Source organism: Manacus candei, unplaced genomic scaffold, assembly GCF_025592945.1.
Source record: "Manacus candei isolate 608988 ecotype Guabito, Panama unplaced genomic scaffold, ASM2559294v1 h1tg000061l, whole genome shotgun sequence".
Classification (NCBI taxonomy): Eukaryota; Metazoa; Chordata; class Aves; order Passeriformes; family Pipridae; genus Manacus; species Manacus candei.
Genome location: NW_026138109.1, coordinates 8,442,571 through 8,459,530, shown reverse-complemented (window position 1 = coordinate 8,459,530; position 16,960 = coordinate 8,442,571). Strand labels below are relative to the sequence as shown.

Genomic DNA, 16,960 nt, shown 5'->3' with positions numbered 1-16,960 from the left:
TGAATTTGAGTTAATTCTCCCATGGGTCTCAAAGCAGAGAGGTGCCCAGAAATCACCACGTGGCTTAATGTTTAGCATGAGATGAAACTCTTTCAGGGAGAGCTACTAAACCCTACCTGAAGATTTCATTTTCCTTATTATTGGAGATTGGAGGAAATATTTTAATTCAGGAAGCAATTATGGGCAGTGATGCCGTACCCATGGTTTGATCATAAGCTTGATGATGAAGGTCACAGCTCTTAGAGTCAAGTGGTAGAACGATATTCCCACATGCCACATAAGTTTATAACTGTAACAAACATTGAAAAAAGCTTTGAAGTGTGATCATAAAAGCAAAAACAAGACCTCAAATGTATTAGTATTTTTCCAAATCGCACATTTTTCATACTTGTGTTTGGCAGTATAACATCCAACAGCATCTGCAAAACACTAAGTACTATTTGAACAGACCAAATGCTTAGGAGGGGAGCCAGAAAAATGTTCACAGTAAAATTTACCAGCCCTTAAATTTAATTACAAATCCAGAACTAAAACTGTGTTCAATGAAAAATTCACTGTGGTGAGTGCAGTAGAGATGGACCTGGGCCAAAAGAGAGCAAAGAAGCAAACCCAGACCTCAGGACATTGTTTTGAACTTCACAACTGTGAAACAGGACTGAAAGACCTGGACCTGACCACCATTCAGTTGGGAGAACTCGAAACCTCTGTCAGTTACCCTGGGTGGCCAAATGGCATTTTCAGAGCCAAAGAGCCCAGGTGCCCTGCCTGCACCACCTCACTCCCACAGGTGCCACCTCCAGCTCCGATGGGGATTGCCAGGGACACTGCAAATTTGAAATTCAGCAGCACCACATGCACAGAGTGGGCAGACAAGTGAGATCTGGCAAGTACCAACAAATCCACACTGAGAAACTTTTTTGAAGCAGTCCTTGCCAACAAAAATCTGGCTTTTCCTGGCTCTTTCTTTTTCCATCTCTCCAGTACCTGCCCACCTCCCACTTCATGGCCAAATCCACAAGCCCTTCATTGACTTTCAGGAGAAAACTCTTTTATTTCTCTTATTCCCAGTGTCTCTGATCAGGGTAGTTCAAATAAGAAAATGAAAAACCAGAGGCAGCCCCTCTGCCCATGGCAGCTGCTGAGCCTCAGCTGTGGATAACACTGGGAGCTGGGTCACGTGCAGTCCTGTGGTGCAGAAACTGTCCAGCAGGATAGATGGTCTTGTAGCTTCACAAGACTGTCTACATTTATTAAGTGAAATCACTGCCTGTTTTCTGCAGCATTAAAAGTGAGCTGGAGTACAATATATTTATCGATTGCTACTAAACACACCGTGGGCCTCCCTCCAGCTTCCTCTCTCCTGTTTATCCAAGCAGAGCTCAAAGCACACAGAGACACCTGCATCCCCTGGATGGGCTGTCCCCTGTCCATGGAACAGGGGACACAAAATTGCTGTCCAAACTTCTGTGGTTAATCTCTCAGCAGTGGTGGACTTACATGGGGGAGTTGAAGTCATCAGACAGGAGAGGGAATGACAAGCTGGCGATGGAACTGCTGGGCAGGCAGGACACAGCTCCTGGGACTGGAGAGGAGGAGACAATGGGTGTTGGACCCCTGGGATTAAAAGGAGAAACACAAACGAGGAGGAACCAGCACAGAGGCTGATGCAGGTATCTCTGCAGTATATTTCTGGGCTAGATATCAGGTGCAAGAGTCCTGCAGCAGGAACAAAAGCCAGAAAGAAAACACTGCACTGCACAGGGCAGAGAGGGCAGAGCAGAGAAGCCCAGGTTCAGGCACAGCCCATAAGGCAGTGAATCCCACTTTGTTACTGCTCCTTGACACCCTGGGGACCCAAGGCAGAGAAACGAGTCCCAGGATTTATCCCCCTTTTCCAATTAGCCTCATTTCCCCTCCTCCTCTCCCTCCGCCCTGCTGGAATCAATCCTCGTCCTGGCATTTTAAAGGGCAATGTGCACGTTTTATGGCTGTCCCCTATAAAACCATTCTACATGATAACACATCCAGCCCTTTATTAGGGACGTTTGGCAAGTTTATTGGCCAGACATTTTTCTGCACTGACAGATGAGGTCCTGCCATCACTTCTGTGAGCACGAGAGGCCCTCTCTTGTCCCCTCCTCCCCTCTCCTGAGCTGTCCAACCTCATGAAGCCAGCAGCCCACAGGCATCCTCAGTGCACTACCAGCACCCTCCCTGGGCTGCTGAAGTCCTCAGTGTCCTACATCTCACCTGCAGCCAGAAGGAGCAGCAGCAGGGCCACCCCATTTCCCCAGAAAACTAGCACAATTTAACTACCCTCTGCTACTGCCACCTCCACCAAAGACTCATTAACCCTTTATAGCCAGCGAAATGCTCTTGTCTCCATACACAGGCATCCGGGGGGGCTGATTTTCACATTAAGGCAGGACAGCTGCTCTCTTCTCTACAGCGAGGCTGTGCCTTGGGGAGCTGGAACGACTTTTGTATCTCCCGCGGGGTAACCATTCTTGTTAGATAGCAGGAAACCGACTGGCCTTTGCCCTTTTGGGCACCATGATGCTTTGCCCTACTCAACCCCGATCCTAAGATCACCACAAACATAAGACCTCGTTCCTGCAGCACTCAGGAAGTGGGCTGGGACACAGGGGTTCAGCAGATGTTACATGGGGCAGAGGAGCTCTGCTTCCCAAGAAAGCCACAACTGCACTGCCAGAGTGGATTTGTCTCAGACCTCGGCTGACACCACCCAGCCTGACCCTGTGACAGCCCACAGGGGCCCCCGTGAAGCTGGGAGGACTTGATGTAAAGCCAGCTGCAAGTTTTATGGTGAGTGTTCGCAGTTGTCCGTGTGTGTAACGGTGAGCAGGAGGGTCAGCAGGGGTTTAATGGGGGGTCAAGGATTAAGAATAGAGACTAAAATTTATTAGAGTGCTCACCTGATGCCTCCTCGTGGCACTTCAGGGCCACTGGCCACCGCTGAGGGGTCTGCTCCCCACCACCATCACAGCCAGGGCAGACAAGCTCCCTGGGAAAAGGCTGTGGTGGGTTTCTCAGGTGAGGAAGAGGAGGAAGACCCCAGGCTGGGAAGCAAACCTCTGGCTCAAGTCCTGCTCCAGTCTGGGTCACCCTCCCAGGTCACTGCAGATGGTCCTTGTCACTGTTCAGGTGAAGGCATGCTGCACATTCAAATGGAAGGAAAGACAAGACCGTGTTGTGGTTCCCACCCTGCACAGGGAGCTTCCCACCTGGCTGTTGGTTTCACTCGCTGATCTTGACCCGTTGTTGCTGTTTAACTCTCAGCAGTGCCACCAGGAGCACTGGTGGTCTCCCTGCACCTTCCAGCCCCCTGCCCCATGTTGGTTCACATGTCACATTTCTAGGCTGTGTTATTCTTAAGTGCTGTAAATCTCTCACTATTATTCTCCCACTTGATATAGTGAGCTGTGTCATTTTGAAAGGAAATACAGAACAGTATATTAAAGAAATCATGGATCTCCTCATTCATGTTTAAAACAAATTTATTACAATGTAAGAAACCCTGAATAGCATGAATTTATTATAATGATTTAAGGCTCCTGGCACTTGAGTTAAAAATGTCTCTCAATAAATAACTTTCCCTTGAAAACACAGCAAATTAATATAGTTTACCATTTCCAAAGTTATATAAATCCAAGAGGCTTAAATCAACAGTACGCTGGATAAGATTACTATTGCTCAGCCAGAGACTGGTATTGCAGCTCAGAAGGATGGAAAGAGTAGTGAAAAAATGGATGGAATGGATCGCTTTTTCTTTTTTTTTTGGTCACCTTTCTCTCCCTTCCACCACCCTAGGCTATGTCTGTTCTGTGAAAGTCAGACTAATGTGAAACGGATGACAGCAGCTGTGGCCTTTGCACACAGGTATCATTAAAACAGAGCGGCTACTCCACCACCAGACTCAACAAGCACCGCTCTGATATTTCCCCAAAGTGCCTCAAACAAACACAGCCCCATTGCTTTCAGTAGCTGTGTTTTAATTTGACTGCAAGCCAGGAACTGGGATGTCTCCAGCTTGGCTGCCTCCAGCTCTGCTGCAGTCTCTCAAGTCCAGAGCAAACCTGAGGCTCTAAAAAACTGCTTGAACACTGACCCTGGCCCAGGTGCAGGAATACCCGTGGGGGAGGCTGCCTGTCCCTCAGGGCTGGATCCCACTGCACTGGGGCAGCAGGAAGGGAAGCGAAACCCCACACGTGGCTGCAGCCATCAGTGGGATGGCAGGTTTCTGTCTGGCACAGAACTTGCTCCAAGAGCTGTCAGTGGAGCTCAGCAGCTGTTGGGGACAACAGCCTGTGCACATCTGTGTGTCTTGGAGAGCAGAGGTTTTGCTCAGCTGTGTGCACAGATGGGTGCCAGCTCATAGAGAAAAATGCTCACATTTGCTCCCTCCCCAGGGACCTTCCTACTGCACAGGCCACCCTGTGGGCAGCAGGAAAAGCTCAGCATCATCAGCTGAACAACCAGGGAGCCCTTCCCAATCAGCCCTGCTCTCTGCAAGGTCTTCTATGGCTTTTTATTTTATGAAGGTCTAATTTTTTTCCCTTTACTGTCATCATGTCAATTTCTTCCCACAACATGGCTGATGACTACCTTTTTAAACAGAGGACAGTACCAGTGACATTCTGACATTGCCAATACAGCCAGAGTACACCCACCTGAGCTTTTCAACATGGGAAGTTAGGGCTGTTAAGAGTCAGATTGACAGCCTTGGTAAATTCAAATCCTCCCTATAGCAGGCAACAAGGAGTTATTAGAAACAGACAAGGCTTTCAGGTCACCCAGTCCATCTCCCACCCCACCTTTTAATTGTCTCTCTCACCCATGCTATAAATATCTGACTTTTCTCATCTTGTTTCCTCATTATGTCAATTCTAGCAGTCCCTGATCATTTTTATTACTCCTCACTGAAATCTCTCCAATCTGCCAGTAAACTCTCTGGTAATGAGATCCCTGTGTGAAAGGCACTAGTTCAAATAGAGGGGCACCAGCTCCACTGACAAGGAGCCATTTACTCTGCAATTCAGAGATGTCATCGCCTCCGCACCTGCAGCTCAAAGTCTTCTTGTCTGTTTTTACTGCTTTGTGCTTTGTTCACTTGTCCCCTTCTGAGAGTTTGTGTTGTCTGGGTCTCGCCCATCCCATCAACCATGGGTCTGTCAGACTGTTTTCAAGGTGTCTGAGTTCACAGGTGCTGCACCCACACGTTTATGCTCCATCCCAGATTGAATCCTACAATCTTTTTCTTTCTGCCTGGTATTTCTACTTCACATGATTCCTTCGTCTTCAACTCTTCTAAATTTAGCAGGGTCTCCTGGTTTCACTTAACAGAATTTCTGCTTCAAGAAATAGGGCCATGATCTGAAGTGCAACCAGACCAGGTACCCAGCCCAACACCTCCAAAAAAGGCTCCTGAAAGTGCCAAAATGGAAATGCTGTGCAGAATGAGGCCACGCTGTCACCATTTCACATCAACAGCAGCTGGAACTGGGCATTCTGCTCTAGTGTAAACCCTTCAAGATGCATAAATGATAGAGAAAGTTCAGAAACAGGAACCCCAAATCACCCAGGAGCTGGAAAGCAGACATTAGGACACAAGGCGTAAAGGATGCCATCTCAGCAAAGAGAAGGCTGGACCAGGAGTTTATCACTCCCTTTGGGTTACTCACTGTCTGACAACACAGGAACTTTGCAATCCTGCTTCCAAAGGCACAACAAAGTCCAGCAGCTGTAAATTCAAGGTAGATAACCCCAGCCTCAAAATAAGGCAGTTTCACAGCAGGAAGAATAATTGAATGCTGGAAGATTTTAACGGGGCGCTTTTAAAATTTCAATGCAACTTCCTCGCAGTCAACTCTAACTTGAGAAAGAACCAGCTTTTGTGTCTGTGAATTCATCTTGTCCTTTCCTTCCTTATCAGGTCTAGCAGAGGAGAGGAGTTCCCACACTGTCCTTAATGCTCACGATATTCAACACTCTGTGTTTGGATAACTGCTTTAATCTAATCCATGCTTCAAGGTTTTAAGGTAGTTGCTAGTAAGCAACCAGGAAAGATAACTTTTTCCAACTTTTCACTCTCCTCTTGTCTGCGGAGAGGAGACCAGAAAGAATGAACTTACACTCCCTGACGTGCCATGAGTGAAAAGTTATTTTTCACATACTCAGGATGACTCCCAAATTAAGGAAACTAAGAAGTTATGGCTGTCACTGCAGCTCATGGACTAGTTTGTCTGCTGGGACCATCTGCGCATCTCTCACTTCACATATGTTAGGGCCTCACCAGTCAGTGACATCTGAGTTTCTCCAGCTTAGCTTCCCAGAGCCTGAAATGACCCCTTCAAGCCTCAAAATACATGAAGTCTGAGAGCTTCAGCTTCTGTTCCATGGCAGTGACTGGCCTACATGCTTCTGCTCTTACAGCTTTCATTTCACAGACAAATCGTTGGTGGATATATCCAGCATGTTCTGCTATGGGCCCTAATATAAGTCAGAGCCCCTCTGAGATCTGGTGGTAAAACACACTTCACCAAGAGAACCTGCTGTAGAGGGAGGCAAAGTGGCTCCCCCAGAGCTGGGAAACAAAGCCAATTCCCCCACATCCCCAGCCCTGTGCTGCAGCTGGGGTGCTGTACCACCCCCTGTGAACTGTGGAGTCATCAAGCACCAAAACTGACCAGGCCAGGTTCTTGCTCTTTTTTTAGCAGAATTCTGCTTCCAAACACCAAGGATAACCAAGAAATCTCTGCTACACAGCCATGCCAAAGATGCTTAAGGTAGTTGTCTCTCATCTACATGGAGTCACAATACTGTAAAACATTTATTGTCATTTTGAGTGGACAAGCCTTCAAGTGATGCAGGGAGTGGAGCACATACGGATCACAAGAGGCACTTTCCAGAGGAAAGCCATCCAGTCAGAGCTGACTTCACTGCTTCTGCTGGTTTAAATCACCTCATTCAATATTCTGTGTTGTCTTATGTAGCATGCAGTTATGTAAATTTATAAATCATACACTAATTAGCACACAATTTCATAAATTTAGTAACAGTGAAAAAGGAGGTTTCTAACCAACCAGGCTGTGCTCTCTCCCCCACAGATAGTGCAAATTCAAACACAGCCTGGAGGTCGTATTTCAGAAAATCTCTGCTGCAACTTTTAGAGTTTAACCCCAGGCTCACAGGCACTTTCAAGCGATATCTCAGGCTCAATTTCTCTGAAGTGCAGCTAAGCCCTTTCCTCTTCTTCCTTAACACCAAACCTCCACAGATCATTGGATCACTGCAAATTTTGTTTTGTTTATTTCTCCCTTATTCAGATTCTTGGTACATTCAGTCTTATATTCTTCTGTCATCTAAGTCACCGTACCTTGCTGGCAATTAAATTCAGTCCATGCCCTGGGTTATAGAGTGGTTCTGCACTATTGCCCTCCTTGTGCTCTGGCCTCCTTGTCCAGCTGCTCTAAAGGGGAGCAACTAAGTTAGGTCAAGGTCATTTTTCCTTCTTTCTCTCATTTGCCAAGTATCCCTTGGACAATGGTTCCCCAATGCAGGAACATGATCTAGAAAAGGGGTGTGGAGTCATAAACCTCTAAGGGAACCTGTGCTTGAAGACATTTCTCACTCCAAGACATAAACACACAATTCTCCTTCATCTGCTTACTATAGTTTAACAACACAGCCCCACCCTCTGGCTCACCTCCACTTCACCTACACCTTTAGTCATCCTTTGGTACAGTTCTCTGCCTTGCATCTTTATCCTTGCTTGCCTTCACCTCATTCTTTCTTCCTTACTCTTTAATTCCACCTTTTTGTCCAAAGCATGGTGCTGGCTCTCCCATTCTCTTCTCTTTTGTGTTTTGAGACCTCTACCCTTCTTCTTGCTGCAAAAGAGGTCTTGCTTCTTCTCATAGCAAGACTGGTGTCCTGGAGAGGAAGAGGAGGCTTAAAATGAGCTCCTCATGTATCTTAGCAAACTGGAGACTCACAGCATACATAATGTGATGATGTGGGAAGTGGAACAAATTGTCAACTGCAGTATTGATGTCTGAGCTGGACAAAAACAAGAAGAAAAGCCAAATAAAAGTCTGGAAGGATAAATGAAACTCCCAGATAATTTATTAGATTAAGACCTCACATACATATATAAATATGTACCCAGGATGGGATTCAACAGCAAGACTGGAGAGGCTAGACATGAAAAAGGTGTGATTACTACAGGTCCATGGTGTGCAAGGTGCACAAAAGCAGTAACTAAACAAACAGACATCAAATGTGTGTACAAACATCTGAGGAAGGACAAAAATTGAAGGCCTGAGTGGGAGCCTTAGAAAAGCCATGTCACTCCACAAAGCCTCACGTAAAACACATCCAGATGTGTAGCTGGAGAATATTCACTGGGGACACTCTGGACAAACAGTCCATGGCTGGACTAACTTGGCAGCTCCCAATATAGGAGCTTAAACTTAAAAGGACACTGTCAAGTGATTGCTTTTGCTAGCTTAATTTTTGCATTTCCTCTACTGTTTTAGCAGATGGAAAGCAATTCCCCTCCCAGTCCCAACTACTGATTTTGTCCTTTCCTATTTGACAATCATTGATTTTTTTTTCTAAGGCTATAAATGTTTTAATAACTTCAACTTTGTAGTGCCTCATGGCAAAATATCTTTGCTTGCACTGACTGCTAAACACTATTCCTAATGTACTGCTGATAACTAGAGCAAGAGCCAGCATTATAAAAAATGATTTTCCACAGGGTCTATGAAATTAATAGGTTTTGTTTCTTTGTTCACATCTCACAGAGAATTAAAGCATACAGGTCTTCAGCCATCAGACATTTTAACCATCTTTATTCTAGAAACCTTTGCTTCATGAAGATATGCCTCCCATGTAGCTCTGACTGATGGACAGCACCTTAAGCATAGAGCCCACAAACCTGACAATGTCCTTTCAAAAAAGAGCTACAACCAAAATACAGATTCAAGTCAAAAATCACCTTCAGAACTACAAATTCTTATGGACAAAATGGATCATAAGGAATCCTAAAGTAGTTAAATATTGGCACCCACAAAAGAACCAAAGAAGAGAATGCTCCCACGTAGTGTTCTCGACTGGGTACACAAAGGCACCTTTCAAGAAATAGACATATATTTTTTGCTGTTTCGAAAGGTCAGTTAGCACTTATTAGAAAAGGCAATTAAAGTTTCAGTCAAACTGGAAAAGAGAAGAGAAGCAATTGGACTGAAATCAGAGAACTGTTTCTTTATAAATGCCAAACCTTAACAAAAAAAACACTAACAAAACTAAAAAACTCCATAAAGAAACCCCAAACTTTAAGATTTATGTGACAGTCATTTCTTCATGGTTATCCCCAGTTTTCCTGCTGGTCTTTGTACATTTTTCTCTTCTTTCTCCTCCTTTTTCCTGCCCTTTTCAAGGGCTGGCTGACTACTCAGCCAGCAGAATGAGAAAACTTACTTCCCCACTCACTATACTCGGTTCAGGGCACTGAATACATCTTTGGGGCTCTTAGCACAAACCTGTGCCTTCACAGGCTCAGGGAGTAGAACGAGCGGGACACTCAACAGCAGATGGACATATTCCAAAGAACTGTAATACGTAACTAAAAGCAGGACAGACCACACAGGGGCTTTCCACAGTAGTAATTTTCTGGTCCAGCAATGCTGCTTCCCTTCTTTAAACTCCTCCAAGCAGCTTTTAAGATTCAGCTGGGATGCACAAAAACGGTATCACCTAATTTGTGATTAAGAACTGGGCCTGAGCGAAGCAGCCCAGAGTAACCTGAGGTTCTTCTTCCCCTTCATCCTCCTTTTGTTTTGTTACCATGAGAGCACAGTGCTGCCAGGGGCAGGTACACCAATGCTCTCATTGTGCTCCCAAGCCTTGTGAGCTCCTTGCAGAACACCAAACACTGCACAGGAGCCAGCGTGAGGGAGGCAGGCAGCAGCCATACCCCAAGGATCAGCACAGCAACTCCCTGCCATTAAGATAAGCAGGGTTGCCTAAAGAGACCATCTGAAAAGTGGTACTGGCCCACGAAGTGGATTTTGGGAGCAAATGGCCTAGAACTTGCCCGCACTGGCTCAATTCTACCTTTCCCTCGCTGCAATTTTACTGTGCAAAATGAGTATTTTAGCCTCATATTTCTAGGAACACATGCCGGTGGCTACTGTTACAATAAAATATGAACACTGCATTGTGGAGAAAATGACCATTAATCCTGTAATCTGCAGTCATTTTTACCAATTCGGCACATTTCTTTAAATAACCAAGTACATGCAGTAGATGGAAGTGCATTTAAATAAACTGAAATAGATACAGCATGAATAATTAAAGCCGGCAGGAAAATGTGCTTCGCGAGCCGCTAGTGGAAATAATTACTGATTTGTCTTATTTACAATGGAGCCTGGATACAGGATCAAAATAGTGCAAGTTAGTGAAAATGTCTTAAGACTGCTCTTATACTACAACTACTATGTATTTCATCTTGAAAAGTACATCAAATAGGTTTTGGACCTCTACAACGTCTGACTCTGTTCTGCTATTTCAGGGTTAGGTTACCAAGCACATAAACTCTGTCAAATAGCACTGATTTAAAGAGAAATATAATTCAAACGGGTGCCTAGTACATCAACCTGTAACATCATCTATTAACATTATCAGACACTGTAGAGTTGAGCTGACGATATATCCCCTAAAAACTCAGTGTGTTAAATATCAGAATGTTGAAGAAAAAAGTAGATCATAAAAATCAGTGAAAAAGTAATAAAGTGCTTGTACCTTTATAATATGCCAGGTTTTAAACAGACTTGTTTAATTAGAAAATAATCTACTTCGAACATGCTGGTTCTTGAATGTTAGGCAGTTCTTGCAAACTGCTTTAGAGCCAAAAAATCGATAATGAAATATACTTCCGATATGAGGCTGGCAAAACTGTGACTTCAATCTATTAGAAAATGTTGTAGATTAAAAAAAATTCTATTTTAAATTGATTACTTGGCACATGAAAGGTTTAGAGAAAAAAGCTAACGCTTTTGGATTGGCCTTCCCCAACAATATACTTGCATCATGATTACTAAATCCAAAATGAAACTGGATGATAATTAGCTATGTTTTAGAAGAGGGAAAACAAGCAGTTGTCACTCAAATAATTTAAAAATTGGCTGTAGACCACTGAGTTGTATCAAATGAAGAAAATCTCCTCGAGGAGCCGGCTCTCCTCCATCTCCTCTGCTCTGCTCCTGGAGCTGCCAGGGCTCTGGTGCCATGATGATGACAGCCTGTGGCTCGCACGACGAGGCGTGTGCATTTTGTTCCTGTCGTCAGGTTCTCTGCAGAGGTGTCCCGGGGCAGATATCGGACTCATCGCTTCAACCAGGTCCAGAAGACAGGCTTCGTACCTACAGAGTCACACCAAGAAAACAGAGCTCCATTAAGATCACAGCACCATGTAGGAATTGAATCCAGTCTTCCTGCCTCCATAAATCAGACTAGACCTGCATTTGTCTGATGGGGGCCACCAGCACAGAACAAATTTTGCTGTATGGGCTCCTGTCAGTAATGACAGCACAGAGATAGTGGAAAAGAGGTGAGCAAACCATGGGTGCTCAGGTTATTTTAAGCTGTTTCATCAGCTTTTCCATTTGAGGTGTACAATGTCTTAGTCGCACTCTGGAGACTGAACACAGACCTCAGAGATATGACAGCCAAACACACAGAGCGGGTAAAAGGCAGACCCACACCAGTAATGGTAAAGCAACACACTGCACCTTTTTTTTGAATAGACCTCTACACTTGATTTAGTTTCCCAGGGATTTGAAAACAGCAGGAGACTTTATTACTATTGCCACAAACTGCATGTGCTTCCTGTAAATCTCTATGTACTATATGGAGTCTGTCTGGTGGAAGCACTGAAGGAATAGGATCTAAGCAAGGTAATACAAAGACACCCAGAGAAAAGGCAAAGGTGTAAGCATTACTCAGGCTGTCCTTTAACTGGGAGTACTGATGTGGGGGAAGGTTGCAAGCCAGTGTTATCTGCTAACGCACACTGAATAATGGCAGTTACTTCAGACAGAGACTTCCTATTAATATTCACACGAGACAAGACCTGATCTAAATACCAGCACAGGATTGATCATTACAATATATTTCCTCCTGTCCAATTTTAAATGTCTTAAACAATACCATTTCCAGTGCTTCCCCAGGGAGGCTGTTCTCTGGTGCTATCTAAGTGATAACTAAGAGTGATATCCAAGAGATAGCACTCCAGAGTTTTACCCAAAAGTCTCCTTTGTTCCATCCTGTTGTTAGCACTAATCTGCCTGATGTTCCCAACGCTGAAGTAACTCACACATTCAAAGACTATCAGGCACAGAACATTATTCACAGCACCCAACTGCAAGCTGGTGCTGTGGATTGGATCCATAGGGTCCTTCTCTTGGAAGCAAAAGAGTTAATTCATAGCATGAGAAAACACCTCAAGCTGTTCCGTGCTTTGAGAAAATCTCCTGTTTCTCCTTTCATGACAGTAGGAACATAGAAAGACTAAGCAAATAATACAGCTGGGGTAGTCTGTCAACTCAGATGGGATGAAAAATTCTTAAGAACATTCACATGTGAAAGATTAGCAGTGGCCAAAGTATATCCCAAAGGCAGACAGACCCCACTCATGCAGCAGCAGCAGGCAAAAGGTTTTCCTTCCCTAAACTAGCCATGCCATGCAAAACACTCTTCATTTTCTCCAGCAGCGGGTGCTAAGTCCCATCCGTCCTCAGAAAACTGTCACAGAATCACTTAGGCTGGAAAAGACTGCTAAGATCATCGAGTCCAATCTGTGACCGATCACTGCCCTGTCAACCAGACCATGGCACTCTGTGCCATGTGCAGCAGTTTCCTGAATGCCACCAGGGATGGTGACTCCACCACAGGCTCCCTGGGTAGCCTGTTCCAATTCCTAACATGACAGATGCTTGTCCACAACCAGGTAACTCGCTGTTATGTCTGAGACACAGAACTACTTCCTTGGCTCAAAGGAGTTAACAGTGGTACTCATGGCTTTATACCAGTGTTAATGGTGACCACTGAAGTTATTCTATAAATGTTTTTATTTCCTTCCATTTTTTTTGTTTCTTCTAGTCTGATGGCCACCATCATTTCTAACACAGACTGGCTTGACATTACTGCCTCACAGTGCTCTCTCCTCTGTTTGATTATAGATTGTTTTATTTTCCTTCAAATGTACTAGGCTTGCATGTCACTCAATCAAAAACCCAATTTGCAAATTTCTTTTTCACATTTAAAGCTATGTGTCTTTCTATTATCTCTCTGTTTAAATCACCCCTAATAGCAAAAAATTAGTAACTCAAACCAAAAAAAACCCCCCAGCTTTTCTTTCAAATGGACCTTGTAAGAGGCTAACCCTAAGCAAACATGATGTCTTTCTGTTACCCCAGCCAAAAAGTTCAGAAGGACATGGAAGTTTTGGGTAGTCAAACGAGACCATTTTAGAGGGGTCTGTAAGTTTGTATTAGCATTCAGAAATACCCTTTAAAAACCGAAGCTTCTTAAAGATATCTCCAACGTAAAATGGAATAAGCTGCACTGATAGTGAGAACTAGCACACAGATATACGAGACTTTTTACACAAAGTTTTGGACTAGACTCTGTATAGATACAGATATATGCTTTGAACCCCCAAAGAAACCCAGTTAACACATAGGCTGGTTTCATTAGCCACACCTAAAAGTTCCTTTTAGATTAATCTAGTCTAGCATACAAATGCTTATCTCCTCTGACGGCAGTGCTATCATAAAATTTCAATTTCTCCAGCAGCCACATTCAATCACAGATTAGGCAGGGGGAAACCAAACCAGCCAGCACGTTTATAGCAAACGTGCAGGCCCTAGATTTCAGCAGTACCTTCGAGTTCATTTCTTCTGCAGGTTTATCTAAGTTTTACAGCATTTCTGCTATCAGGAAGGCTAAATGATTTGGCAGATTACAAGCGCAGCAAATAGCAAAGATTATTTAAAAGACCAGGTGTTGTAAATCAGTCTATTTGACACCACAGTTATATATGCAATAAAGTGAATGAACTCTGCTAACAGAGCACTATCTGATAAAGAGAATGCTCCTTGCAGGTATTTAGTGTTTAATCCCAGGATAATGGTTTGCCCTGGTTTGTCTAGGCAACATCAGACAGCATCTGGCTGGAGGCAACAGAGTAGACCTAGAATGGTTTGAAACTTGCAAAGACAATTTTCTCACCTTTTTTTTGTATCCTAATATTTAAAAGACACAGTCAGAATGCTCAAATCCTGTAATGAAACTTTCTCTAAAAGTAGGATATGTATTCTTTGCATGACTTGAATAAATGCATAAGTAAAAACAGGCTTCATTATTATTTTTATTAATACAACACTTAATGGCTTCAGTGAAGTCAAAGCTGCAGAATCAGGCACTCAGAAGTCAGAACACTTCAGACAGGAAAACTGATCTGGCAAACTTGGCTTATGAATAGTGAATGCTCTTTTAATGCAAACGAACAGCCAAGGGTCCCCTTGTACTGTTCATGCTTCCCAAGGAGAAAAAATTCCCAAAAGTTCTGCGGAAGTACCAGCACTGTACATTAAGCCACATACAGAAACTCCTCACATCTAGATGTTCAACCAAGCAAAGAAATGTTCCATCAGTGCTAGATGCTTACACTCATTTGCTTTGATGGGTTTTGCCCTCTCAACAGAAGGAAAACGACATGGGCAACTGTCCCTTTAAGGATGGTGATAATTCAGTCTGTCCTCACCTTTTTGGTACATTTGCTAGTGTGCTGGAAAGAGCATCTCCGCAACAGACTGGAAAATAATCTTTTTTCTAAGTCTAGCTTTGACACTTTCCCCATGTATACTTTTTCATCTAACTTTCATGAGCTTGAAAGTCTGCATGTTTCATCACGAGAGAGGAAAATTTGTAAGGTCTACGAGTTTGGATTAGAACTCTAACTACTTAGACAGACAAAGTCTGGTGAAAGTAATGATCATAAAGTCTCCAAAAATGCCATCAGAAGATGGAACACAAAGAACTAGTGTACGAAGCAGGAGGAAGGCAGGGCCATATGGAAGAGGACAGAGATGAGAGCAGAGAGAACAGACCAAGCTAAGACTTGAAGCTCTCTTCCAATGAAGACATTTCACCTTTGCTTTTATTGTAGAACATAAAACTCCAAATACAGCTCAGAAAGCAGCACAGAGATGACCAAACTATCTGAGAGGTTTGAACCACTGAGATCAAGCTGGTATAGCTGGGTCATATAGCAGAATATAGCTGGGTATAGCAGAACTGTGACCTGGGTGGCTAAATCTATCCTGGTCAGGCATTGCATAGTGCTGAGACAGGATTCCCTTAATCTCCTCTGCACTACTAACACAGGCTGCTGGAAATTTGTCTCCTCAGCCCCTAAAGCCCTTGTGGAAATTTTATTAGAAACTTTCAGCGCCAGCTCTTAATTAAATAAGTATCTAGTGGAGTTTGCAAATTCTTAATGTAAAGGAGTTTTGTAGTCTATCACTAAGGTAACAGGAAACATCATCAACCATTATGATTCAGAACAGATCATTAAACATTCACATTTTAAAAAGGAAAACAGTACAAAAATAAATACAAGATGGCACAAAGCCAAATCCTTCATTTCACAGTATTTGTGTTTCACTGCCTGTGCAGCAGAGTACAGCTCTCTGAACATCTACACGTGCATCTTGCTTTGTCTTGTGTTTCCAAATCAAAAGGGAAGGAAGACTTTCACATTTCTGTGACAAACACACGAATGTGGCTGATGCTCTGGGAACCATAAGAACACTTATTTCCCAGGATGGTTGCTGAGAAATCACCTGAAACCACTTGGTATTCTTTCTAATAAAACCTATGGGGCAATCAGAGCTCAGAGAGTCCCACAGTGTACAGTACCTAAAAAATGGTCAAATTATGCAAGAATGATGCACAGAACTCATAACTGTGCAGGATATTAGAAAGAACAGTGCTCTTGAAGGGAACCACTGAGCATCCTTGCCTCAATTGGCTGAACAATGATGCTTGTGTATTTATTTAGACATTTGGGATACACCATTGAATTTTTAATGTTTTTCTATTTCCCATTGCTAGTAAAATATATTATAATTCTTACACAATGTCCAATTTTTAAACTACACTAATGTATTTTCATATTGTGCAGTCCCATTTAACTAATAATATTATTTGTTCCTTCCTGAAAAAACCAGCACAACCTCAACAAGTTTGATATTTGGAGGAGCAGGAATTTCCCCATGAGGCAAAATAACTAAACTTATTAGAGTCATAAATACTCTGGCAGTAAGATATATGTATATTTCTTTAAACAAGCAGTGTCAGATATTACTTGATCACTATATTAAGAGATATCTTTTCATTTACAGTCTCTGAAAATTTATTCTTCAACCATAAATGTGTACAAAACACATGGAATGTCTCTTTGAAAGGTGATGGCATTTTAACAAAGCATACTGGCAATACGGCTTTGGAGATTAGTAGCTGTATAGGCTTACTTTATTTAACTGTATATACCAGAGGAAATAAAAAGGTTTATTTTTATACTACTGCTTATATTTTCAACATAAAGTTCACAGTGATTTACTAATGTTACATGAATTGCCTCTGAATTACGGTACAGTATTGTGCCTAAGTACAAAGCCTAACACTATTTTGTATTCATAAAACACAGCCTGCCCCTGAGCACTTTACAAATGCTAAATACAGCTAAAAACACATTCAAGGGGTAGGGAACAGACCCATTTTACAGAAAATTAAACAGTTTATTGTTATGATAGAGCAAATATCAAATCCCCTGTTTGACTGGAACAAACAGGGCAAATAAAAGCAGAGA

At 43.1% G+C, this 16,960-nt stretch overlaps 1 protein-coding gene across 3 annotated transcripts in view; it reads right to left on the bottom strand.

The window, feature by feature from the left end:
- Window positions 1-8,129: 8,129 nt before the first annotated feature.
- Window positions 8,130-16,960, bottom strand: part of KIAA1328 (KIAA1328 ortholog) — a 172,251-nt gene continuing 163,420 nt past the window's right edge. For all 3 annotated transcript variants that reach the window (XM_051804490.1, XM_051804491.1, XM_051804492.1), the window contains one exon: window positions 8,130-11,447. In XM_051804490.1, the coding sequence (XP_051660450.1) occupies window positions 11,231-11,447 (217 nt within the window). In that variant the 3' untranslated portion in view covers window positions 8,130-11,230. The remainder of the gene's footprint in view (window positions 11,448-16,960) is intronic.